Source organism: Myxocyprinus asiaticus, chromosome 42 (genome assembly GCF_019703515.2).
Source record: "Myxocyprinus asiaticus isolate MX2 ecotype Aquarium Trade chromosome 42, UBuf_Myxa_2, whole genome shotgun sequence".
NCBI lineage: Eukaryota > Metazoa > Chordata > Actinopteri > Cypriniformes > Catostomidae > Myxocyprinus > Myxocyprinus asiaticus.
The window spans coordinates 20,081,314-20,108,945 of record NC_059385.1 but is presented as its reverse complement, the minus strand read 5'-3'; the positions used below and the strand labels follow the sequence as shown (position 1 = coordinate 20,108,945).

Genomic DNA, 27,632 nt, shown 5'->3' with positions numbered 1-27,632 from the left:
CACCGACACTTTTTCGACTTGGTAAACAAGTATACTGTAGTTCTTTGAAAAAATAAAATAAAATATTGGAGTAAAATTGTTTAAAATAGTTTAAAATAATATTTCTAGCTTCTTTATTGAGTCAGTTCTTTATTTCTTCAAACATCACTTGTGTTATATTTTACCCAAAGCATGTTATTCACTGACATTTCTGTCAACTTGGTTAACAAGTATAGCCTGCTATGTTTTGGGGAAGATAACATTAATATAATATATATATATATATATATATATATATATATATATATATATATATATATATATATATATATATATATATATATATATATATATACATATAAAAATAAATAAATTATATATATTTACACACTAGCGGCCAAAAGTTTGTAATAATGTGCAGATTTTGCTGTTTCGGAAGGAAATTGGTACTTTAATTCACCAAAGTGGCATTCAACTGATCACAAAGTATAGTCAGGACGTTACTGATGTAAAAAACAGCACCATCACTATTTGAAAAAGTCATTCTTGATCAAATCTAGACAGGCCTCATTTCCAGCAGCCTTCACTCCAACACCTTATCCTCGAGTAATCATGCTAAATTGCTAATTGAGTACTGGAAAATCACTTGCCATCATATCAAACTCTGCTGAAAGCTATTTGGTTTGCTAAATGAAGCTTAACATTGTCTTTGTGTTTGTTTTTGAGTTGCCACATTATGCTATAGACTGGTGTGTCTTAAAGTCAATATTAGGTCAAAAATGGCAAACAAGAAACAGCTTTCTCTAGAAACTCATCAGTCAATCATTGTTTTGAGGAATGAAGGCTATACAATGCTTGAAACTGCCAAAAAACTGAAGATTCATACAAAGGTGTACACTACATTCTTCGAAGACAAAGGACAACTGGCTCTAACAAGGACAGAAAGAGATGTGGAAGGCCAGATGTACAACTAAACAAGAGGATAAGTACATCAGAGTCTCTAGTTTCAGAAATAGACTCCTCACATGTCCTCAGCTGACAACTTCATTGAATTCTACCCGTTCAACGCCAGTTTCATGTACAACAGTAAAGAGAAGACTCAGGGGTGCAGGTCTTATGAGAAGAATTGCAAAGAAAAAGCCACTTTTGAAACAGAAAAACAAAAAGAAAGGTTTGAGTGGGCAAAGAAACACAGACATTGGACAACAGATAATTGGAAAAGAGTGTTATGGATCTTAACCTCATTGAGCTTTTGTGGGATCAGCTAGACTGTAAGGTGCGTGAGAAGTGCCCGACAAGACAGCCACATCTATGGCAAGTGCTACAGGAAGCGTGGGGTGAAATGTCACCTGAGTATCTGGACAAACTGACAGCTAGAATGCCAAGGATCTGCAAAGCTATCATTGCTGCACGTGGAGGATTTTTTGATGAGATCTCTTTGAAGTAGTTTAAGAAGTTCTGAACATTTTTTTCAAATTGTAATAGTCATTTTACATGTTATTAATGTCCTGAATATACTTTTTGATCAGTTGAATGCCACTTTGGTGAATAAAAGTACCAATTTCTTTCCATAAGAGCAAAATCTGTACATCATTCCAAACTTTTGGTCACCAGTATGTGTGTGTGTGTGTGTGTGTGTGTGTGTGTGTGTGTGTGTGTGTGTGTGTGTGTATGTGTGGAAATATTGTTTGGTGTGATGGAAATGACTCCCCATATGGGATATTCGTAATCTTTAAAAACCTTATATAAATCATTTTGACACAATAAAACTTGTAATGATTTATGATTATTTTACTCTTTGTTTACATTATTATAGTTTTAAACAGAGAATAATTGGTATTTTTATAATGGAGGTTCGTTGTCTAATATTGAAAGTCAGAGACAAGAATTAAACATTAAATTAAATACATAAAAGGCAGCTGAAAAGTACCAAATATAAATGATATATAGTAAAAAGTTTCACATAAAATTTTAATGTGAAATTTATAACAAAACAAAAAGTTAAAATCTTTAAGTTTTAATAAATATCAGCCCTTGGGACAGACAATTGCCTGAAGTTGAAGAAACACAAATACTTACAAATAAAAAGCATAGCTTGTTTTTGTATGATATTGTTATCACTTCCCTTTTCTTCTGTCAGAGTAGCAATAAAACGCGTCTGCCACTGTAGATTGACCAGATTTTTCGAGTGCCAGTATTTGATAGCATTTGTTTTTAAGCTACACTTTCAGCACTGATTTGACAGAATACAATGCTGTATTACAGAATACACATTTGGAAAACATATACAACACATGCCTACTTTTGAGTCATTTCTCTGTCTTTAGCTTTTTAATAATTATTTGTGGTCTTTACTATTCAGTGTCATGTTACCCACAATACTTTTCCAAACCCTTTTTAATACTGCATCTTTGAAATCTGCCAAATCTAATAGTTTTGTGGGTTTATTTTTGTGATTTACTGTTGATGTTTTGAGCTCACTTTGAGGCTTATTGTACATTGCACAGTATTGAAGTTAAAACTTAATAAAGAATAATGTTTGGTAAAAGCGCAGAATAGAGTCATTCACTCACAATATTTAAAACAGATGCCCTCGTGTTTACTATTTATAAATTTAAAGTCACCTTAGTATTTTCTCATTCAATCTGTCTGCGGGAATTTTCATTTTCAGCACCACACAGATGGACAGCACCCGTGCTGACTTCAGTACTTTTGCTAAGGATGTCACCATTGTTAGTAATTTTCCAACACAGCGGGGGATTTTTAATAGCCACATAAAACTTTCATATTAAAACTCTTCAGGGGGGACAAACAGACTAACTTGGTCGGTCCCTGTCGTCTTTTGAGTAAATGCCCGAATGCTGCAATGAACAGAAAATACTCAGAGTGTCGCTATTCACCAAGAGCGCAGACTGAAGCGTCTCTCCTCCCACACTTAATGTATGCAAAAGAAACTCTGTCTCTTAGAAGAAACGCAGCTCAAAATGGAGTAACAGTCCGTGTACACTGACAGAATTATTAGAATATCACTCGAAAAAGAGTTACTGTATAGCAGTGTTGGGCAGATCAGCCATAGGTGCAACATCAACTCTTCAAATATGGATTACAAATTATTTTCCGTTCCTTTGTGTTTCGTGGCTCTCCTTCTCTTCCCCTCGAGGACCGTCTGTGCAGATCTGAACTACAACATTCCAGAAGAAATGAAGCGCCAATATGTGATTGGGAGTGTTGCCAAGGATCTCAAGATTGATGTTAAACAATTGTCTGCTCGAAAGGCCCGGATTGACACAGAAGATAGCAGCAAGCGGTACTGTGATATTAATCTGAATACTGGTGATTTAATTGTGGCAGAGACAATAGACCGAGAGGAGCTTTGTGGTTCTCGAATCTCCTGCGCTCTCAGTTATGAGCTCGTCCTGGAAAACCCTCTTGAAATACACCGTGTATTTCTGAATATTCAGGATGTCAATGATAACGCACCTCGTTTTCCAAATGATCGTATTAACTTTGAAATCACAGAATCAGCACTTAAAGGCCAGAGATTCCGTTTGCACGAGGCACATGACTCAGATATTGGACAAAACGCAGTTAAAGGATATTCACTAGAGAAAAACACAAATTTCGTTTTGAATGTACATGATACTGCAGATGGAGGAAAATACGCAGAACTTGTATTGGAAAAGGAGTTGGATCGTGAACAACAGAAGGTGATTGAATTGATACTCACAGCAACTGATGGTGGTACACCACAGAGGTCTGGCACTGCTGTCATACACATCACTGTTCTAGATGCTAATGATAATGTTCCAGTATTTAGTCAGCCTGTTTATAAAGTGTCTCTGGCTGAAAATACACCTGCAGGAACAGAAGTAATCAGAGTGAGCGCCACTGATGCTGATGAAGGTCCAAACGGGGAAGTAACTTATGAATTCAGTCGAATATCAGATAGAGCTGCAAAAGTATTTTCTATTGATAAGACAACTGGACAAATTGTGGTGATCGGAGAAATTGATTATGAAACAGAAAATAATTATGAAATAGGAATTCATGCCCAAGATGCCTCTGGATTATCATCAGCTGCTAAAGTGATCATAGATATAACTGACGTTAATGACAATGCACCTAAAATCATTATTAAATCTTTGAATAACCCGGTACCTGAGAGTTCTGTGCCAGGTACTGAGGTGGGTATCATTAATGTTCAAGACAAAGATTCAAAAGAAAACCGTCAGATTCGTTGCTCTGTTCAGCAAAATGTTCCTTTCAAGCTGAACCCATCTGTTAAAAACTATTTCTCTCTAGTAACTACAAATGCTCTAGATCGAGAGAAAGAATCAGATTACAACATAACTATCACAGCCACAGATGGAGGATCTCCACCATTATCCACTTCAGTGATAATACAGTTATTTGTCTCAGATGTGAATGACAATCCTCCTGTATTTGAGCAGCAGTCCTACACTGCTTATGTAAGTGAAAACAACAAACCAGGCACCTCTATTTGTTCTGTTAGTGCAAAAGACCCAGACTGGAGACAGAACGGCACTGTACTGTACTCTCTGGTACCCAGTGAAGTCAGAGGTGTTCCAGTGTCCTCATTGTTATCTATCAATGGTGATACAGGAGTGATCCATGCCGTAAGGTCATTTGACTATGAGCAGTTCAGAAACTTCACTGTCCAAATTAAAGCCAAAGACAATGGTTCTCCTCCCCTCAGCAGCAACGTGACTGTGAAAGTCTTCATAACAGATGAGAATGATAACTCTCCACAGATATTATACCCTGTTCCAGACAGAAAGTCACTGATGACTGAAATGGTCCCTAAAACATCTCTTTCAGGCTCTCTAGTCTCCAAGGTGATTGCTGTGGATGCTGATTCTGGACAGAATGCATGGCTGTCCTATCAGATTGTGAAGTCTACTGATCCGGGACTTTTCACCATCGGTCTCCATAGTGGACAGATCAGAACACAGCGAGACATTTCTGAATCTGACAGCATAAAGCAGAACCTTGTTATTTCAGTGAAGGATAACGGGCAGCCCTCTCTCTCTTCAACCTGCTCTGTATATTTACTCCTTTCTGACAATCTTTCTGAAGTCCCAGAACTTAAAGATATGACTTACGAGGACAACAGTTCTAAATTAACATCATATTTGATTATCGCATTAGTTTCCGTCTCCACCTTCTTCCTCACATTCATCATACTCATCCTCGCTTTGAGGTTTTGTAAAAGACGAAAGCCCAGACTGTTGTTTGATGGAGCAATCGCAGTTCCCGGCGCATTTCTCCCTCCCAACTATGCACAGGTGTATGGAGGAGAAACTCTCTGCAGTTCTTTCAATTACGACACGTATCTAACAACGGGCTCGCGCACCAGTGACTTCAAGTTTGTTAGATCTTATAATGAAAACACACTTCCTGCAGGTGGAACTCTGAAAAACGAACACAACAGACAATTTGGCCAAAACATGATAACACTTGATGTAACAGGAAATGAAGATGAGGTAAGAGAGGTTTAAGTCCTCTGAATTCTCATTTATCACTGCCAACTATGTTGTCTCATTTGATTAGTTTAAAATTATATTTCCAGCTTCTTTATTCAGTCAGTTCTTTAATTCTTCAAACAACACTTGTGTTATATTTTACCCAAAGCATGTTATTCACTGACATTTCTGTTGACTTGGTTAACAAGTATAGCTTGCTTTGTTTTGGGGAAAAATAATAATAATAATAATAAGAATATAATAATAATATATATATTATTATTTTTCCCCAAAACTAAGCAGGCTATACTTGTATACTTGCTATACTTGTCCAATCGGCTTAAAGTTTGGAATAATGTACAGATTTAGCTGTTTTTGTATCGGCCAAAATTTTGGAATAATGTACAGATTTTGCTGTTTCGGAAGGAAATTGGTACTTTAATTCATCAAAGTGTCATTCAACTGATCACAAAGTATAGTCAGGACATTACTGATGTAAAAAACAGCACCATCACTATTTGAAAAATAATTTTTGATCAAATCTTGACAGGCCCCATTTCCAGAAGCCTTCACTGCAACACCTTATCCTTGAGTAATCATGATAAATTGCTAATTTATTACTAGAAAATCTCTTGCCATCATATCAAACACAGCTGAAAGCTATTTGGTTCGTTAAATGAAGCTTATATGTCTAAAGTTTGCTTTTGAGTTGTCACAGTATGCAATAGACTGGCAGGTCTTAAGGTCAATATTAGGTAAAAAATGGCAAAAAAGAAACAGCTTTCTCTAGAAACTCATCAGTCAATCATTGTTTTGAGGAATGAAGGCTATACAATGCTTGAAATTGCCAAAAAACTGAAAATTTCATACAAAGGTGTACACTACAGTCTTCAAAGACAAAGGACGACTGGCTCTAACAAGGACAGAAAGAGATGTGGAAGGCCCGATGTACAATTAAACAAGAGGATAAGTACATCAGAGTCTCTAGTTTGAGAAATAGACGCCTCACATGTCCTCAGCTGACAACTTCATTGAATTCTACCCGTTCAACACCAGTTTCATGTACAACAGTAAAGAGAAGACTCAGGGGTGCAGGTCTTATGAGAAGAATTGCAAAGAAAAAGCCACTTTTGAAACAGAAAAACAAAAAGAAAGGTTAGAGTGGGCAAAGAAACACAGACATTGGACAACAGATAATTGGAAAAGAGTGTTATGGATCTTAACCCCATTGAGCTTTTGTGGGATCAGCTAGACTGTAAGGTGCGTGAGAACTGCCCAACAAGACAGCCACATCTATGGCAAGTGCTACAGGAAGCGTGGGGTGAAATGTCACCTGAGTATCTGGACAAACTGACAGCTAGAATGCCAAGGATCTGCAAAGCTGTCATCGCTGCACGTGGAGGATTTTTTGATGAGATCTCTTTGAAGTAGTTTAAGAAGTTCTGAACATTTTTAAAAAATTGTAATAGTAATTTTTCATGTTATTAATGTCCTGACTATAAATTGTGATCAGTTGAATGCCACTTTGGTGAATAAAAGTACCAATTTCTTGCCATAAGAGCAAAATCTGTACATTATTCCAAACTTTTGGTCACCAGTATGTGTGTGTGTGTGTGTGTGTGTGTGTGTGTGTGTGTGTGTGTGTGTGTGTGTGGAAAAATTGTTTGGTGTGATGGAAATGACTCCCCATATGGGATATTCGTAATCTTTAAAAACCTTAAAAATCTTTTAAACCTTAACCTTAATAAATGAATAAATCATTTTGACACAATAAAACTTGTAATGATTTATGATTATTTTACTCTTTGTTTACATTATTATAGTTTTAAACATAGAATAATTGGTATTTTTATAATGGAGTTTTGTTGTCTAATATTGAAAGTCAGGGACAAGAATTAAACATTAAATTAAATACATAAAAGGCAGCTGAAAAGTACCAAATATAAATGATATATGGTAAAAAGTTTGACATTCAGTTTTAATGTGAGATTTATAACAAAACAAAAAGTTAAAATCTTTTAAGTTTTAATAAATATCAGCCCTTGGGACAGACAATTGCCTGAAGTTGAAGAAACACAAATACTTACAAATAAAAAGCATAGCTTGTTTTTGTATGATATTGTTATCACTTCCCTTTTCTTCTGTCAGAGTAGCAATAAAACGCGTCTGCCACTGTAGATTGACCAGATTTTTCGAGTGCCAGTATTTGATAGCATTTGTTTTTAAGCTACACTTTCAGCACTGATTTGACAGAATACAATGCTGTATTACAGAATACACATTTGGAAAACATATACAACACATGCCTACTTTTGAGTCATTTCTCTGTCTTTAGATTTTTAATAATTCTTTTTGGTCTTTATTATTCAGTCATATTATCCATAATACTATTCCAAACCATTTTTAAAGTTGTCTCTTTGATATCTGCCAGCTCTAATGGCTTGTTTTTGTATTTTATTGTTACTAACTTAATTTTCTTCTGAATGCATTTGTCAGTGTAAAAAAAAAAAAAAAAAGAAAATGCATCTGCCACTCTAGAGTGACCAGATTTGTCGATTGCCAGTATTTGATCGCATTTTTTTTATGCTTACCTTTTCTGCACTGATATGAGGGAATACAATGTTGTATTAAAGAATACAAGTTTGACAAATATAAACATGCCTACTTTTGAGTCATTTCTCTGTCTTTAGCTTTTTAATAATTATTTGTGGTCTTTACTATTCAGTGTCATGTTACCCACAATACTTTTCCAAACCCTTTTTAATACTGCATCTTTGAAATCTGCCAAATCTAATAGTTTTGTGGGTTTATTTTTGTGATTTACTGTTGATGTTTTGAGCTCACTTTGAGGCTTATTGTACATTGCACAGTATTGAAGTTAAAACTTAATAAAGAATAATGTTTGGTAAAAGCGCAGAATAGAGTCATTCACTCACAATATTTAAAACAGATGCCCTCGTGTTTACTATTTATAAATTTAAAGTCACCTTAGTATTTTCTCATTCAATCTGTCTGCGGGAATTTTCATTTTCAGCACCACACAGATGGACAGCACCCGTGCTGACTTCAGTACTTTTGCTAAGGATGTCACCATTGTTAGTAATTTTCCAACACAGCGGGGGATTTTTAATAGCCACATAAAACTTTCATATTAAAACTCTTCAGGGGGGACAAACAGACTAACTTGGTCGGTCCCTGTCGTCTTTTGAGTAAATGCCCGAATGCTGCAATGAACAGAAAATACTCAGAGTGTCGCTATTCACCAAGAGCGCAGACTGAAGCGTCTCTCCTCCCACACTTAATGTATGCAAAAGAAACTCTGTCTCTTAGAAGAAACGCAGCTCAAAATGGAGTAACAGTCCGTGTACACTGACAGAATTATTAGAATATCACTCGAAAAAGAGTTACTGTATAGCAGTGTTGGGCAGATCAGCCATAGGTGCAACATCAACTCTTCAAATATGGATTACAAATTATTTTCCGTTCCTTTGTGTTTCGTGGCTCTCCTTCTCTTCCCCTCGAGGACCGTCTGTGCAGATCTGAACTACAACATTCCAGAAGAAATGAAGCGCCAATATGTGATTGGGAGTGTTGCCAAGGATCTCATATTGATGTTAAACAATTGTCTGCTCGAAAGGCCCGGATTGACACAGAAGATAGCAGCAAGCGGTACTGTGATATTAATCTGAATACTGGTGATTTAATTGTGGCAGAGACAATAGACCGAGAGGAGCTTTGTGGTTCTCGAATCTCCTGCGCTCTCAGTTATGAGCTCGTCCTGGAAAACCCTCTTGAAATACACCGTGTATTTCTGAATATTCAGGATGTCAATGATAACGCACCTCGTTTTCCAAATGATCGTATTAACTTTGAAATCACAGAATCAGCACTTAAAGGCCAGAGATTCCGTTTGCACGAGGCACATGACTCAGATATTGGACAAAACGCAGTTAAAGGATATTCACTAGAGAAAAACACACATTTCGTTTTGAATGTACATGATACTGCAGATGGAGGAAAATACGCAGAACTTGTATTGGAAATGGAGTTGGATCGTGAACAACAGAAGGTGATTGAATTGATACTCACAGCAACTGATGGTGGTACACCACAGAGGTCTGGCACTGCTGTCATACACATCACTGTTCTAGATGCTAATGATAATGTTCCAGTATTTAGTCAGCCTGTTTATAAAGTGTCTCTGGCTGAAAATACACCTGCAGGAACAGAAGTAATCAGAGTGAGCGCCACTGATGCTGATGAAGGTCCAAACGGGGAAGTAACTTATGAATTCAGTCGAATATCAGATAGAGCTGCAAAAGTATTTTCTATTGATAAGACAACTGGACAAATTGTGGTGATCGGAGAAATTGATTATGAAACAGAAAATAATTATGAAATAGGAATTCATGCCCAAGATGCCTCTGGATTATCATCAGCTGCTAAAGTGATCATAGATATAACTGATGTTAATGACAATGCACCTAAAATCATTATTAAATCTTTGAATAACCCGGTACCTGAGAGTTCTGTGCCAGGTACTGAGGTGGGTATCATTAATGTTCAAGACAAAGATTCAAAAGAAAACCGTCAGATTCGTTGCTCTGTTCAGCAAAATGTTCCTTTCAAGCTGAACCCATCTGTTAAAAACTATTTCTCTCTAGTAACTACAAATGCTCTAGATCGAGAGAAAGAATCAGATTACAACATAACTATCACAGCCACAGATGGAGGATCTCCACCATTATCCACTTCAGTGATAATACAGTTATTTGTCTCAGATGTGAATGACAATCCTCCTGTATTTGAGCAGCAGTCCTACACTGCTTATGTAAGTGAAAATAACAAACCAGGCACCTCTATTCATTCTGTTAGCGCAAAAGACCCAGACTGGAGACAGAACGGCACTGTACTGTACTCTCTGGTACCCAGTGAAGTCAGAAGTGCTCCAGTATCCTCATTGTTATCTATCAATGGTGATACAGGAGTGATCCATGCTGTAAGGTCATTTGACTATGAGCAGTTCAGAAACTTCCCAGTCCAAGTTAAAGCCAAAGACAATGGTTCTCCTCCCCTCAGCAGCAACCTGACTCTGAAAGTCTTCATAACAGATGAGAATGATAACTCTCCACAGATGTTATACCCTGTTCCAGGCAGAAAGTCTCTGATGACTGAAATGGTCACTAAAACATCTCTTTCAGGCTCTCTAGTCTCCAAGGTGATTGCTGTGGATGATTATTCTGGACAGAATGCATGGCTGTCAACTGATTGTAAAGTCTACTGATCTGGGACTTTTCACCATTGGTCTCCATAGTGGTGAGATCAGGATAACATTGAGATATTTCTAAATCTGACAGCATGAAACAGAACATTGTCTTTTCAGTGAAAGATAATGGGAAGCCCTCTCTCTCTTCAACCTATGTTCTTTATTTACTTATTTCTGATAACCTTGCTGAAGTTCCAGATCTTAAGGATATGATGTACGAAGAGAGCAACTCCCAATTAACATCATACTTAATTGTTTCGCTTTCTACATTTTTTTTTACTTTCATTATTCTGTTCCTGGCTATGAAGTTCTGTCACAGGAGAAAACCCAGACTGTTGTTTGATGGAGCAGTTGCCATTCCCAATTTCACTCTCAACTATGCAGAAGTGGATGGAGCTGGAACTCTCCGCAGCTCTTACAATCATGACACATATCTAACCACAGGCTCGCATGTTCATCACAACTTACGATGGAAACACTATTCCTTCCTCTCATACTTTGTGCAGTGACACAAATACAACAAAAATATGTTGTGGCATCACTGGAGAAGGACCCAACTGTCCCACACTGGTAAATATTGAATAATTTATAAACTAAACTGAGATACTGACAATAATTTTAGTTTTTATTAGTTTGTAAGTTTAGTTTTGTAAGTTTGTAAGTTGCGTTTTTTTTTCCCCAATTACATTAGCACATCTAAGAAATAGCCAGAAGTCTATTATTTTGCATAAATCATTTGGGCTTGGCACACTTATTATTGCAATCATGATTCTTGGAAAGTTCAGAAAGTCTGAGAGTTGCGAATCATTATGAGTACACCTCAATTTTGTGTGTTTATATGAATAAACCAAAACTGTACCAAGTTGGCCTTATTAGTTTGAACTCTTGTTTAGAGCAATATGTAGCTCAGGTGCTAGATGTGCATATTTTGGCTCCCGGTGTTCATTTGTTTCTGTGTCCTTTTGAGAGTGTCTGTGTGAGTGTCTGAGTGTGCATTATCCTGATTAATTAGTTTTGTGAAAGCATTTATTATGTTGCTCAAAGTCCTGATCTCTCAGAAATCATCTGCCAATAACATGTAAACATTTCAGTTTATGGGATTTAAATATAGCTCACTGTTGTTTAAAAGCTTTCAGTATGGTACTTTTGTGGCTTCTTTAACCCTATACCTCAAAACACATTTTTTTTTTTTCTCACTAAACTAAAGCTCATCCTTAACAATTAAGAACATACTGTCAAATACAAGCCTGTATTTGCTTAATAGAATTAAAATGCCAGACAACTGAACAAGAGTCTTTATTTATATATCAATTCAGCAAATGCAATTGCTTATATCTTCAACTTTAGGCACTTTAAGCACTGTGGACTTCTAAAAAGTACGTTTTGTTAAAGCATTTTTTCATATTTTCATAGTTAATTTGTTTATGTTCAACTGTGCATATGCATCACAGTAGATGTGTTTATTTTTTTCTGAAAGTCACAAAATAAATAAATAAATAAATAAATAAATAAAAATTCCAACCACAGTTTCATTTCTACCACATCTCCAATCCTTTATTGTGTTTAATAAAAATAGCGGTGATGAAAATAATTTTTAAAATATAAAATGGCCAACTCCTTTGTCTTGCAGAGGCAAATTTCATAGCTAAAATGTAATTTATTCTAAAAAACATACTGCCACACAATATTATTGGAAGTTATCTTTACATTGATTTTTCTTCGTGTCTCATATTTCATCTCAAGCATGCGCTTCACTGACACATTTGTCTACTTGGTTAAGTATACTAACTTTAAAAAAAAAAAAAAAAACACAATCCCACTTTGTTTAGATTAACATTTAACAGTAGTTTTAGACATGCACTGTTTGTATTTTTATAATACATTTTCATAGTTATTGAAAAAAGAAAGAATCTGGGACAAGTCTAAAACAATACAAAAAAGCTACAGTAAAGAAAGGTATATGAATAGTACCAAAAACAAACGAAGGCACCGTATAAAAAAAGTTTTAAGACTTTTTTCAATAAATAAATAAATATAAATCTTTTTAGATCACTCCCATGGGACATGCAATTGCCCAAAGTTGAAGAAACACCCAATTATGAAACTAAGTGACTTGGTTAAAAGAAACCACACCTTGTTGTAACACCAGTCACATTGATTTTCAGATGAAAGAAACAAAATTCTCCCCACCTGGCATTATAATTTTGCATTCGCAAACAAAGGTGTCAAAATACATTTTATTGAGGAGAAAAGTTGAGCCAATCAAGAGTGTTTGAAATACTGAAATATCTGAAAACTCATGGCCTCAATTAAAAACTGTTGGAATAGTTTGTCACATTATTATTCACCCAGGTGTGTTTGACATAAAAATGAAAAAATGTAATAGACAGAACTCCCAGTTTGTCTTTCCTTTCATTGCTTTCATTTCCTCTTTTTTTTTTCTCTTGGCCTTTTTGAGTTTTGATATCTAGACATTCTGTGAGGAAAGAAAGAGAAAGAAAGAAAGAAAGAAAGAAAGAACATTCAGTACATTCAAACATTATGGATTATTTGTAGGCATTGTTGCATTGATTGCTTAATTTCTTTACTATGACATTGACTGCATCATGCCTGTATGTATGATTAATTTGATTGAATCTGTTTAGCGTCAAATTGTTTTCCTTGCCGCTTTAATGGCTTGATGGTTGTCTTTATTAAATATATTAACACGATGTATAATTATCATTAGAGCCTTCCCTGTTGTCGTCATTTAAAATGATAGCACTGTGTATATCTATTGAGTATTGATTGATGTTTTAGTCTGAGTTGTGAGTCGATTTCTCCGGGCGCTGTTCATTCCAATGGTGCTGAAATGGTCTACGGTTTCCCCCTATTGCAATAAAGCAGACACGTGTGGCTCACGTAAATCGCATGTTTTCATTGTCAGCATTTAATTTGCCTATTGCTACTTGTTTATATTAAAGATGGTTGCATACATAATTTAGTTTCACATGCATAATTATTATTATATTGTTATTTTATTGGTATTTAATATATTATAAAGTATTTTTAGGCTATATGTAAATACCGCATCAAGACCACTGGTCTTGTATTTGCAACATCTGAACTCTGAGTGCCGCTGTTGACTAATAGCTGTTGCTCAGCACTCTGTCCCTTATTGACGCGTTTCTAGGTTGGGAATATGCAACGTTTTCATTTGAACAGAAAGAACATAACTGTTATTTTGGATTCGCAATTTTCATGACTCTTAACTTCTTTTGAAGACACAATATGGCTTTTTTATGCCCATCCAGCTGTTCACACATCCCATGGATGGTTATCACCACACGTTTAAAATGGCAGATCGTGTTTTTCATTCTCTCATTTTATGGAATGGACGTCGTCTATTGCAATGCGCAATATTCCATCCCGGAGGAAATGCCACGGGGATCATTTGTGTGCAACATCGCCAAAGACCTGGGGATAGAAATAAGGAAAAGCTCGCGTTGTAACAAAGGGCGGCCGACAGTATGTAGACCTGAGCAGGGACAAAGGCACACTAGTAGTAAAAGAAAGGATAGATCGCGAGGAGCTCTGTAAACAAACAACGCCTTGCAGCTTCAGTTTTGATCTTATCGTTGAAAACCCCATCCAGCTGCATCGGGTCACAGTTGAGGTGCAAGATATAAACGACAATGCGCCATTAATTCCAAAAGAACATGTTAATTTAAACATAACTGAATATGCAGTCTTAGGAGCTCGCTTTCCATTGGATAGCGCTATAGATTCAGATGTAGACCTAAACGGTATACAGAGCTATAAACTACATCCATCCGATAGCTTTAAATTGGAGGTGCATAGTCAGACCGATGGCAACAAATACATTGAGATGGTTTTACAGCGAGAGCTGGATCGGGAGGAACGCGATGAGATCAAAATGGTTCTCGTTGCAACTGATGGTGGATCACCTCATAAATCGGGCACTGTAACAATTCATGTTAAGGTACTGGATGCTAATGATAATGCACCGGTGTGTAAACAGTCGATTTTCAAAACTGTAGTCGGGGAAGATTCTCCTGATGGCACTGTCATAGGAACAGTTAGCGCTGCTGATGCTGACGAAGGTGTAAATGGCCACGTTTCATACTCCGTCGCTCTTGCAAACAAAGAAGCAAGGGTTCTTTTTGAGATAAATCCAGATACATGAGAGATAAGACTTCTTGTAAATTTAGATTATGAATCTCAAAATAGTTATCAATTAAACATTAACGCGAGGGACAAAGGAGGCCTCTCGGATACTTGCAAAATTGTCATAGATGTTATTGATGTAAATGACAACTCCCCAACCATACAACTCATGTCCTTTTCAAACATCCTTCCTGCAAATTCCCCAGTAGGAACAACTGTAGCTGTCATTAACGTAGAGGACACAGATTCGGGTAAAAATGGCGTTGTTCAGTGCTCAATAAACCAAAACATACCATTTAAAATCGAGTCATCTCTCACGGATTATTACAGTTTAATAACCGATGATATGCTTGATCAAGAAAGTCTTGCTGAATACAACATAACGGTCTTAGTATCAGACCAAGGAAGTCCGGCACGCCACGCAGACAAAACGGTCACTTTTAAAATTTCAGACGTGAATGACAACCCGCCCGTTTTCGATTTGGAGGAATATCAAACATTTGTTACCGAAAATAATTCTCCTGGACAGGCCATACTGACCGTTAAAGCAAACGACGCAGACTGGGGACACAACGCACAACTATCCTATTTCCTAAAGGATGATTACATGCGTGGAGCACGGCTAAGTTCCCTGGTGTCAGTAAATTCAGATACTGGCGCCATTCACGCCGTTAAATCATTTGATTTTGAACAGCTGAAATCATTTGCCTTTAACGTGACAGCTCGAGATGGGGGGTCCCCGCCCTTGAGCTCTGAAGTGACAATCACCATTATTATTCAAGATCAGAATGACAATGCTCCTCAGGTTCTGTATCCAGTACAGACTGGTGGTTCTGTGGTGGCTGAGATTGTGCCTCGTGCGGTAGATGTTGGATATCTTGTCACTAAAGTGGTGGCTGTTGATGTGGACTCTGGACAGAATGCCTGGCTCTCCTATAAACTACAAAAAGCCACAGACAGAGCGTTGTTTGAAGTTGGGTTACAGAATGGAGAAATAAGAACCGTGCGACAGGTGACTGATAAAGATGCCGTGAAACAAAAACTGACTGTTGTTGTGGAAGATAACGGACAGCCGTCTCGTTCAGCTGTAGTCACCATTAACGTGGCCGTTGCTGACAGCTTTCCTGAAGTACTGTCAGAGTTCACGGACTTTACGCATGACAAAGAATACAACAACAACCTGACTTTTTATTTAGTTCTTGCCTTGGCTGCTGTCTCTTTTCTTTTCATTACTTGTGTGGTTGTCATAATATCAGTTAAGCTCTACAGATGGAGACAATCTCGCTTCTTATATCAGTCTAATCTTCCGGTTATTCCGTACTATTCGCCGCATTACGCAGACACAGGAGCTACTGGAACTCTTCCACACGGGTATAATTATGAAGTGTGCATGACGACTGACTCGAGGAAGAGTGACTGCAAGTTTTCTACACTCGGTGGTCAGAATGTTTTAGTGGTGGACTCAAGTTTCACTGACACTTTGCAGCGCGCAACAAAGGAAAATAACGGTTCGGAAGGGGAATATTCGACAGCATCGGTAAGAGCAGAGTTTACACATTACACATACATAAGTATGTTTGTATTATACTCGGTGAAAATTACTCTATGAAATTCAAGAACTATCATTTCCGATGACGCAAAGTAACACAAAATCTTACTTTTTCACTTCCATACTTGTCGACGTGCAAATTTATATTCCTTCATTTCTTTAGGCCTAAATGAAACTGAAAATATGCATGGCGCTTCTCATTCTCCTGAGAGATATTTTATTTTTTATTTTTAATAGATTCTATCCCCTAACCCTAACCCTATGCCTAAACCTCACAAAAAACTTTCTGCATTTTTACATTTTCAATAAAACATCATTTAGTATGTTTTTTTTTTAAGCATTTTAAATTATGGGGACACTAGAAATGTCCTCATTAACCACATTTATAGCATAATATCCTTGTAATTACCAGTTTGTAACCTAAAAAAAGTCCTCGTAAACCACTTAAACCTGCCCACACACACACACACACACACACACACACATGTTGGTGCAGCTATCATTATGAGGACTCACCATAGACTTAATAATTTTTATACTGTACAAACTATAGATTATATTACCTAATCCTAACCCTACCCCTAAACCTAACCCTCACAAAAACTTTCTGCATTTTTACATTTTCTATAAAACATAATTTAGTATATTTTTTTAAGCGATTTAAATTATGGGGACACTAGAAATGTATAAACCTCATAAACCACATTTATATCATAATATCCTTGTAATTACCAGTTTGTAACCTAAAAAAAAAGTCCTCGTAAACCATTTAACCCCCCCCCCCCCACACACACACATTATACAAATTAATGTATTAGAATAACAGTTATTATTATTATTATTATTATTATTATTATTATTATTATTACACATACAAACAGTTCAGGCCAAGTAAATGTTACAATAGTTCCTATCATTTATGTAATTAAAATGTTTTATTTTTTTATGCAAGGTTTATACAAGTAACATATTTTCATATTAATTCCAAACCATAAATTAATCAAATGTTAATCATAATCATAATAACTTAGTCTTATTAATTACATAATAATTACTCAAATTAATTATACTGTATAACAGAAACGTTTTGAGTTTTATTGTTCTGGTTTAAAATATAAATTTGTTTAGTTTTCTTTGTGTTTCGTCTTGCTTAAAACTAGTGTTTTAACACTGTACAAACCAACCCCACAACATGGGCCAATCATCTCCAATATGGGTTGGTTGGCACAAATGCTCTACATAAATTAAAACATTAATTAACTAAAGTCAGTAAATATTTGGTGACAATGACTGTTTTGTTTTTTTACCAAAGAACTTAGGCATTCATTAGCGCGTGATTGAGGTATGCTAACGTTCATTCCACCAAATATATTTTTACAAAGAATGAAAAGTGTGCCAACCAGCCCCGGTCTTAGCTGAGGTATTGTAATGTGCCCAAAATCTCATTATTATTTTTTCTTTAAGTTCTCTTTTCCATGGCACTCCCAACATTTCCTTCAGATGTGTTTTATTTAAACTGCAAAATGTATTGGAACAAGGACTGTAAAATATTTCATAATATGTTAAAAACTGCTTTTATTTGCAGTGTAATATAGGCTACAGAAGCCATAGAAAATAATGCAGTTCGTTGCCAATATGTCTTTTATGGATAGCGCTATAACTTTGATATGTAGTTCCTAATTTACACTCAGAGGGCCGCTGTTCATCGATGAAAGGCTGAAAATGTGTATTTCACAGACCCACCCTCCAACATCCCATAGTATCAGAGAAAAAGCAGTAACGCAACCGCAACATAAATTATTTCTTGCACAGTATTTCTTTGCGAAACTTGTCGTCGTGTTCGGAAATAACTTACGTTAATATGTGTGGAATTTTATACATTTACAGGATATAGTTTGTTACGAGTTGAAAGGGCTATTGTTTCATTGATTCATCCGTGAAATTGAGAAAATGTCTGATGCAAGGATATGGTACTCAGTGCTGTTTTTAATTCTGGTTCGTACTGCGCGAGGACAAGTCAGCTACACCATCCCAGAAGAAATGGCAAAAGAATCGATGGTGGGAAATATTGCGCAGGATTTGGGGTTGGATCTACAACGCTTGAAGTCTGGAAAAGCACGCATATTTACCAGAGACAGCACGGAATACATCAAACTGAATAGAAACACAGGCTTTCTTCTGATCGGAGAGAAAATGGATCGTGAGTCTCTTTGTGCAAAAACAACTCCATGCGCTTTGCATCTTCAAATGATTTTGGAAAATCCGATGGAATTGTACACAATAACTGTTGAAATAACGGATATAAATGACAATGCTCCCACTTTCCAGAAAAAGGACTTTCGATTTGAGATCAGCGAATCGGCCGTGGCAGGTGCCAGCTTTATGCTCGGGAGAGCTTTCGATCCGGACGTAGGACAAAATGCTCTTCAAAGCTACTCGCTTAAACCAACTGATAAATTCCGGCTTGAATTGCACAGTCAGGCAGATGGCACCAAGAACATCGAGATGGTGCTACAAAGTACACTAGATAGAGAAACGCAAAGTTCGTTTACTTTGTTGGTAGAAGCGTTTGATGGAGGCGATCCAGTGCTCTCGGGCACAGTACAGATACACATTACTGTCTTAGACAATAATGATAATGCTCCCGTTTTTACGCAAAAAGTATACAAAGCAACCATAGTGGAAAACGCCGAAAAAGGTACAATATTAACGGCTGTGAGCGCGTCTGATGCAGATGAAGGGTCCAACAGTGTTGTTACGTACTACATATCTGACACAATGGACAGCAATGTAGCCGACATGTTTCTTATGAATGAAAAAAGTGGAGAACTAACATTAAATGGTCAAGTTGATTATGAAAAAGTGAGCCATTATGAACTTAACATACAGGCAAAAGATCAAGGAGGACTCTCTAATGCATGCAAAGTAATTATCGATGTGTTGGATATTAATGATAATTCGCCTAGTATTAATATTCTGTCCAGTTCCCATTCTATATCCGAGGGCTCTAAGTCTGGAACTGTTGTCGCAATGCTAAATGTTGATGATCTTGACTCAGGTGTGAGTGGTCAGGTTCTGTGCTACATAACTGACAATATTCCTTTTGCTATTACATCTCCGTCTAGCAGTTTCTTTAGCTTGCAAACAGAACAGGAATTGGACAGGGAGAGAGAAGCGGAGTACAATATCAGTGTAATATGCACTGATGAGGGAGTGCCCGCGCTCTCCAGCAGTGCTTCTGTCCTTGTACAGATATCAGATGTGAATGACAATGCTCCCGTCTTTGAGAAAACTAACTATGAGGCCTCTATGGTTGAGAATAACACACCTGGTCTCTCTATATTTACTGTTAAAGCCAAAGATGCTGATTGGAATCAGAATGCTCGTGTTTCATATATTTTGGAAGACAGCACTGTTAATGGGGTCTCTGTCTCATCATATGTCTCAGTTCACCCTGACAGTGGAGTGATTACAGCTATGCGCTCTTTTGATTTTGAGCAACTGAAAGATTTCCACTTCCTAGTAAAAGCGCAAGATGGAGGCGCTCCTCAACTCAGTAGTAATGTGACAGTGAAAATTATTATTCAAGATCAGAATGACAATGCTCCTCAGGTTCTGTATCCAGTACAGACTGGTGGTTCTGTGGTGGCTGAGATTGTGCCTCATACTGCAGATGTTGGATATCTTGTCACTAAAGTGGTGGCTGTTGATGTGGACTCTGGACAGAATGCCTGGCTCTCCTATAAACTACAAAAAGCCACAGACAGAGCGTTGTTTGAAGTTGGGTTACAGAATGGAGAAATAAGAACTGTGCGACAAGTGACTGATAAAGATGCTGTGAAACAAAAACTGACTGTTGTTGTGGAAGATAACGGACAGCCGTCTCGTTCAGCTGTAGTCACCATTAACGTGGCCGTTGCTGACAGCTTTCCTGAAGTACTGTCAGAGTTCACGGACTTTACACATGACAAAGAATACAACAACAATCTGACTTTTTATTTAGTCTTGGCTCTTGCAGTAGTATCATTGCTTTTCATCATCTCAATTATTGCAATCATTTCGGTGAAAATCTACAGATGGAGGCAGAGCAAGATATTTTATAAATCTGGGGCAAATCTACCAGTAATTCCATATTACCCACCAGTTTATGCGGACGGCACGTTGCAGCATGTGTATAATTATGAAATGTGTAGGACTACTGATTCAAGGATGAGTGACATGAAGTTTGTCAGGCCCTATAGTCAGAACACACTGGTGAGCCAGAGTCGCTTGGGGACAGTTCAGAGAGAAAAGACGGAGCAGGAGAATGATGTCCTAACTTTAGAGGTGAGGAACAGGAGGATAATAACTTAAATTTGGAGGTGAGACCTTGTTCAATGTTTTAAAAGTATCAGTAATTATTTTTGAGGTTCTCAGACTTGTGTAGCAACCCCCACTCTCTCACTCTATGCACACACACACACACACACACACACACACACACACACACACACACACACACACACACCTATAGCTCTCATATTTGAGCATATACTGTACGAAGACCTTCATATTTAAATTCCACTAATATTTGGGAAAATATTTAGGCCTATTACTCATGTGAAAACTGCCATTTTTGTAGTATTTTGAAATATATGCTGCAAATATGTACACGTATGTGACTTTATACCAGTGAAAACTTATATTTCAGATATATGTTTTGTATATATTGCCATATATTAGATTTCTGTATGGGACTGCATAACTTTATGTGTGGGATGTTTAGATTCTTTTAAATATTTCAATCATTGACACTGCATTTTGAATAAGAATTCTGCAGTGCTGTATTTGGACTCTAAGTGCCGCTGTTTAACCTGTGTAGCCATGCTCACTCGAGTATTTTTATCCCTCCCTTTAACAAAACCCAAAGCAATGCTTAATTCAGACCACATCAACGTCTAACATTGGATGCTACACCAACATACCGCCAAATCACTTTTCAGTTTCATCTGCAAGTTTTTTTTTTTTTCTCTCCCCACAATAAGATGCATTTTATTTGAAAGATTCTCTAAAATCAGCATATTTTTGCTTTAAATGCTTCTTCTCGGTCTTTGTTGATCAAACATGGAGTCGCGAAGAAAAGGCTGTTTACATGGTTGGCTGTTCTACACAGTATGTGCGCTGGCTTTATTTGCCACTGATGTGACTGGACAAATTCGTTATTCTATACCCGAGGAAATGGCAGTGGGTTCGGATGTTGGAAATATTGCTTCGGATCTCGGGCTTGACCCGAAGAGACTGATTTCAGGAAAAGCGCGTGTGTTCACCGCGGACAGCAGTGAGTACATTGGTCTGGACAAGGAGAACGGACATCTGGTTATTAAGAATAAAATAGACAGAGAAGAACTATGTGGAGAGATATCGGCCTGTAGTGTAAGTTTTGATGTAATTTTGGAAAACCCGATGGAGCTTTATCGAGTTACAGCTGACATACAAGACATCAATGATAACAGCCCCGTCTTTCCGAAATCTAAAATCGAACAGGAGATCAGCGAATTAGCGGTACTTGGGGCGCGTTTTCCATTAGAGAGCGCAATAGACCCGGACGTGGGATTGAACACGCTCCAGAAATATACTCTTCATCCTACCGATCATTTTAAACTGAATGTTCAGAATGGTGAGGATGGTAGCAAAAATGTCGAGATGGTTCTTCATTCTCCCTTAGACAGAGAAAAGAAACAACATCATAATTTGATTCTAACGGCTTTCGATGGTGGAAAACCACAAAGATCTGCAACTGTGCAGATTAATATCGTTGTACTTGATGCCAATGACAATGCACCTGTATTTAGCCAGTCGTCGTACAAAACATCAGTTGCTGAAAATGCAGCCAAAGGCACAATCGTGACAACAGTTAGTGCGACCGATGCTGACGAGTCAAGTCACAGTATACAGTACTATTTTGAACACGCGACCGCTACTGTAAAAGCATTGTTCACAATCGATGCGGACTCTGGTGAGGTTACAGTCATGGGTGATATTGATTATGAAAAAAACAAGCAGTTCAAAATAAAAGTCAAAGCTAAAGATCATGGCGGATTGACTGACTCAAGTGAGATAATTATCGACGTCATTGATGTAAACGATAACAAACCAAAAATTACAGTAATGTCTTTTTCCAGTGCAGTATCTGAGGATGCAGCACCTGGAACCGTTATAGCAATGATAAACGTTCAAGATCTGGACTCTGGTGAAAACAGTAAGATTGCTTGTTCTATTGGTCTTAACTCTCCATTTAAAATTGTTTCATCTTTAACCAATTATTACAACCTGGTGACAGACTCAGGATTAGACAGGGAACAGACAGCGGAGTATAATATCACTATAACTGCTGTAGATGCAGGCAACCCACCTCTTTCCAGTAAAGAGATTTTGAACCTTAAGATATCTGATGTGAACGATTACGCACCTCAATTTGAGCAGGAATCATATCAGGCCTTTATAGCTGAGAATAACCCACCATTTACAACTATTCTATCAGTTAAAGCAGAGGACATGGACTGGGGAACCAATGCCAAGGTTTCATATATTCTTATTGATGGAGATTTGAATGGGGCACCCCTAGCATCTTACATTTCTATAAATTCAGAGACTGGCGTGATCTCTACAGAAAAATCATTTGATTATGAACAGCTGAAATCATTCAAAATACAGGTAAAAGCTCAAGATGGGGGCTCACCTCCTTTATGCACCAATGTGACTCTGGACATCATCATTCAAGATCAGAATGACAATGCTCCTCAGGTTCTGTATCCAGTACAGACTGGTGGTTCTGTGGTGGCTGAGATTGTGCCTCGTGCGGCAGATGTTGGATATCTTGTCACTAAAGTGGTGGCTGTTGATGTGGACTCTGGACAGAATGCCTGGCTCTCCTATAAACTACAAAAAGCCACAGACAGAGCGTTGTTTGAAGTTGGGTTACAGAATGGAGAAATAAGAACCGTGCGACAGGTGACTGATAAAGATGCTGTGAAACAAAAACTGACTGTTGTTGTGGAAGATAACGGACAGCCGTCTCGTTCAGCTGTAGTCACCATTAACGTGGCCGTTGCTGACAGCTTTCCTGAAGTGCTGTCCGAATTCACAGACTTTACACATGACAAAGAATACAACAACAACCTGACTTTTTATTTAGTCTTGGCTCTTGCAGTAGTATCCTTGCTTTTCATCATCTCAATTATTGCAATAATTTCTGTGAAAATCTACAGATGGAGGCAGAATAAGTTATTTTACAAATCTGCTGCAAATCTACCTGTAATTCCATATTACCCACCAGTTTATGCGGACGGCACATTGCAGCATGTGTATAATTATGAAATGTGTGGGACTACTGACTCAAGGATGAGTGACATCAAGTTTGTCAGGCCCTATAGTCAGAACACACTGGTGAGCCAGAGTCGCTTGGGGACAGTTCAGAGAGAAAAGACGGAGCAGGAGAATGATGTCCTAACTTTAGAGGTGAGACTCTTTATAAGCACTTGTTGGCGCAGCAGGAGTTTACTTTAAGCTCATTCACTATTTGCACTTTTGGTAGTCATTGTTGTTTTTTTTTTGTTTTTTTTTTATTTTTTGTAGAGAAACCTTAAATTCTTTCATTTGAAAAATGTCTATTTTCTAGGTTTTTTTTCAAGATAAATTTGACCACTTTTTCAGTCTCTCAAACACATCACCGTGCTTGTGCAAAATGAACCAGGTTCCACCCACACACCCAGAGCGAGCTCTATTAAACAGTAAAGCTCAATCACAGTAAAAGGCAAAGCTAGCAATGTGTTCACTCTCTAATCAAATTAAATCAAATCATAAATTAAACTACTGAAAGAAAATATGGCAGCTTTGTTGACAACATCAAACCTCATTGGCTCTTGTGAAAGAACATTTGGTCATGAGACACAATGAGAACCAATGGGATTTGATGTTTTCAACATACTAACCGTATTTAATTTCAGGATGAGTAAATAATAACATAAATTGTATTTTTGAGTAAATTGTTCCTTTAATTGTATCTACTGTATGTAATACAAAAAAAAAAAAAAAAAAGTTGAAAACAAGTTTGATATTTTGTGTCTTATTCCACATTTTGTGTCTTATTCCACAAGACAAAAATAATAACTAAATTTACACAAATTATCCTGTTAAAAAAATGTACATCCCCTTGGTTCTTAATGTGATGTGTTGCTTTCGTGATGATCTACAACTGTTTGTCTTTTGTAATACAGGTAATTGTGCATGAGTCCCTACTTTGTCCAGAACAGTGAAGCGGCCCACTGTTCTTAAAAAAAATCTTCCAGGTACTGCAGTTTCTGTCCCAGCATCTTCTGCACATTTGCTTCTTCCCAACAGTGGCTATATGATTTAAGATCCAGCTTTTGACACTAAGGGCAACTGAGGTATTCAAAGACATCTATTACAAAAGGTGCAAACATTCATTGATGCTCAAGAAAGCAGCAAATTAATGGGATGTAAAGGGATGCAAACTTTTGAACAGGATAATTTGTGTACATTGTTATTTACTTATATCCCACAAGACAAAATAATATCCGTATTGTAGTTTCTGTGTGTGTGTGTATATATATATATATATATATATATATATATATATATATATATATATATATATATATATGTGTATATATATATATATATATGTGTGTGTGTGTGTGTGTGTGTGTGTGTATGTGTGTGTTTGTGTACTGCCCTTCAGAAATTATATGTAAACTTATGAGACAATGTGGGGTGCAAACTTAATTCCAGACTTTCTGCAGGATTTGCCATAATTGTGTTTGATTTTTTTTTTTTCCACACTTTTCCCAGTTGAAGTGAGCCCTTAGCTTCAGTTATGTTGAGATCAGGGCTCTGGAGTGGCTTAGTCTAATAAGTGTTTGCCTGCCATTTCTGCACCAAGTGGGTATTCTATGTGTTTGCAGTGTATTAAGGACTGGGACCATGCTGAAATATTGCTGTACGTTTTTGATAGATGTTTTTTAGAGGATATTACCTGATGAATAAAAATCTGTATATTTATCTTTCTGTAAACTTTGACCATATTCTTTACATCAGCTGAAATGCACCAGGCCATGACAGAGCTTCCACCATGTTTCACAGACAGCCGCATACAGTGGTGGGTCTTATGTGGAATGTAGCTTTTTTTGTGTCTGTTAGTGCTTCCCAAACCTCTGCTTTTTCTTACCTTACAAAGTTGAAGTGTATAAATCATCATGTCCAATGGGGCTATCAAATACTAAAGTACAACTATACAGTACAGTCAATGGAAAAAGAAGTTACTGTTCGGCTCTTGTTTCACACTGTCCAATGAGTCTCTCTGTCTTGTGCTGAATAGAAACCCTGCACAGTAAGCTTTTGTGCTTTTAAATATCAGTACAAAGACACACACACGCCACACCACATCATTTGCAGCATCTTTATATGAGAAAACAAATACTCGAATAAACACAAAAGCCCTGTGTCAGTCTAAACTTGCCTAAACATAGCTACTTTTCATATATGTTTTTACATTTTTAGCATTAGTGTTTTATTAACAGCAGTGATTTATTGGCCTTATACTGTCGTCTACAATGTAGGGGTGGTTTATTATCTGGTGCTTTCTGCTTTGCCATCAATACATTTATTGCACATTTGAAGCTTTAGCATCCTAAATTATTTTCCTAAATCCTCATACAGATTAATTATGACCACTGTAGCACAGTTTGTGTTGTCTGTATTATTATCATTATCACAGCTGCTAAAGGTCTTGGTGTCAGCATTAAACTCTATTTGGTGCTAGGAGTGGCATCTTCACCGTAAGCGTGCTTTGCAGACATCTGAGACATCATTCAGCATCAAATCTGTGTTACAGTTTAAGCACTAATCCTGGCTCACAGCTCATAAAAATTACATTTATTTTAGGAAACATCAAGGAAGAGCTTGGCATATATCCCTTTCTGTGATGTTTACACAGTATGGCAAACATGTTTTGTTTGGATTCTTGCTATTTGTTGGCTTCATTATTTAGGATTATTTATTAAGAAAAAAAAACTGTATCAGTAGTGTACAATACTTCTGCAATAGAGAGCAACACTGGCCTCTGATTCAGTCTACCAACAAACTCTTCTAATTAAATGCAGCCGTGATATTTAATTCACATTTTGTTTGTTGCCAAGTACAGACGTAACATACACTTCCCATACAGTAAAATTGTGCCTCAAAGAATTTTGAATCTTGAAACTTGAACCATAGCAAGATCATTTTTGTGTGTGTACTGTAGCTCAAACAACAGATGAGAGCTGTGGTGGTGTTTGTGAGAATGCTGACTTTCACAGTGGGGGGAAAGAGGGGCGTTTTCTCTCTGCAGAGATATTCTTTGTCCAGTTTTGCCTTCTCAGACCTGCTTGTGTTTGTGTTCACCTACAAGGGCAGGGCTGGATTACATGCAAACATTGATACTGTCAAAAGTCTTGAAATTATATCTCAAACCTCTGTTAATGTTTTTTATATTGTCCTAATAATTTTTTTTTTTTTTTTTTTGTATAAGTCCTTACATAATATGTAATGTTTATATGCAATTCTTTCAAAACATTTAATTAATTTATCTGCTTTCTCCACTTTGCTTAGACAGCTTGAACACAACCCACTCCACCTACAGACATGCATGCACATACACTCTCACTTTCTCCTCTACATTACTCTCTTGACAACATGCATTTCCATGACATCAGACCTGGTCACAACAGAGGATTCCATCCATGTGATAGTGGAGGGTGGTGATTTTTTGTTATGGATTCTGTAAATTCTGGGCCTAGTTGCAATAAACCTCTTAAGTTAAGAAAAACATGATATATTAAAATTGTAAGTGTATTGTCACTACAGGTTTTCTTAACTTAAGGGGTTTCTTGCAACCAGCTGCTGCACTGAGTCAAGGATTCAGTACTGTACACGTGCTCCCTTTCTTGTGCACCCCTTCACTGTCTCTCCCATGCTCCCTCTTGCGCTCAATGGAAGTGGTTACCATTATCAGTTTTATCATTATCAAGATTCAACTATTTTCATTGTTTTCAAAGTACAAGTGGAGCCAATGAAAAGCAGTTAGAATGTAACCAGAGATGCAAATGCTAAAGTAGCATATAAATAAATTATGCTTAATTGTGCAAAATGG

General features: G+C 37.1%; 1 protein-coding gene across 4 annotated transcripts in view; it reads left to right on the top strand.

Moving 5' to 3' along the window:
- Nucleotides 1–18,261: 18,261 nt before the first annotated feature.
- Nucleotides 18,262–27,632, top strand: part of LOC127433010 (protocadherin gamma-C5-like) — a 51,608-nt gene continuing 42,237 nt past the window's right edge. For 2 of the 4 annotated variants that reach the window (XM_051684612.1, XM_051684609.1), the window contains exon 1: nucleotides 18,262–20,770. In XM_051684612.1, the coding sequence (XP_051540572.1) occupies nucleotides 18,395–20,770 (2,376 nt within the window). In that variant the 5' untranslated portion in view covers nucleotides 18,262–18,394. Of the gene's footprint in view, nucleotides 20,771–20,851; nucleotides 23,942–27,632 lie in introns of those variants that run through there. The other 2 variants (XM_051684603.1, XM_051684610.1) reach the window with 2 other exon arrangements.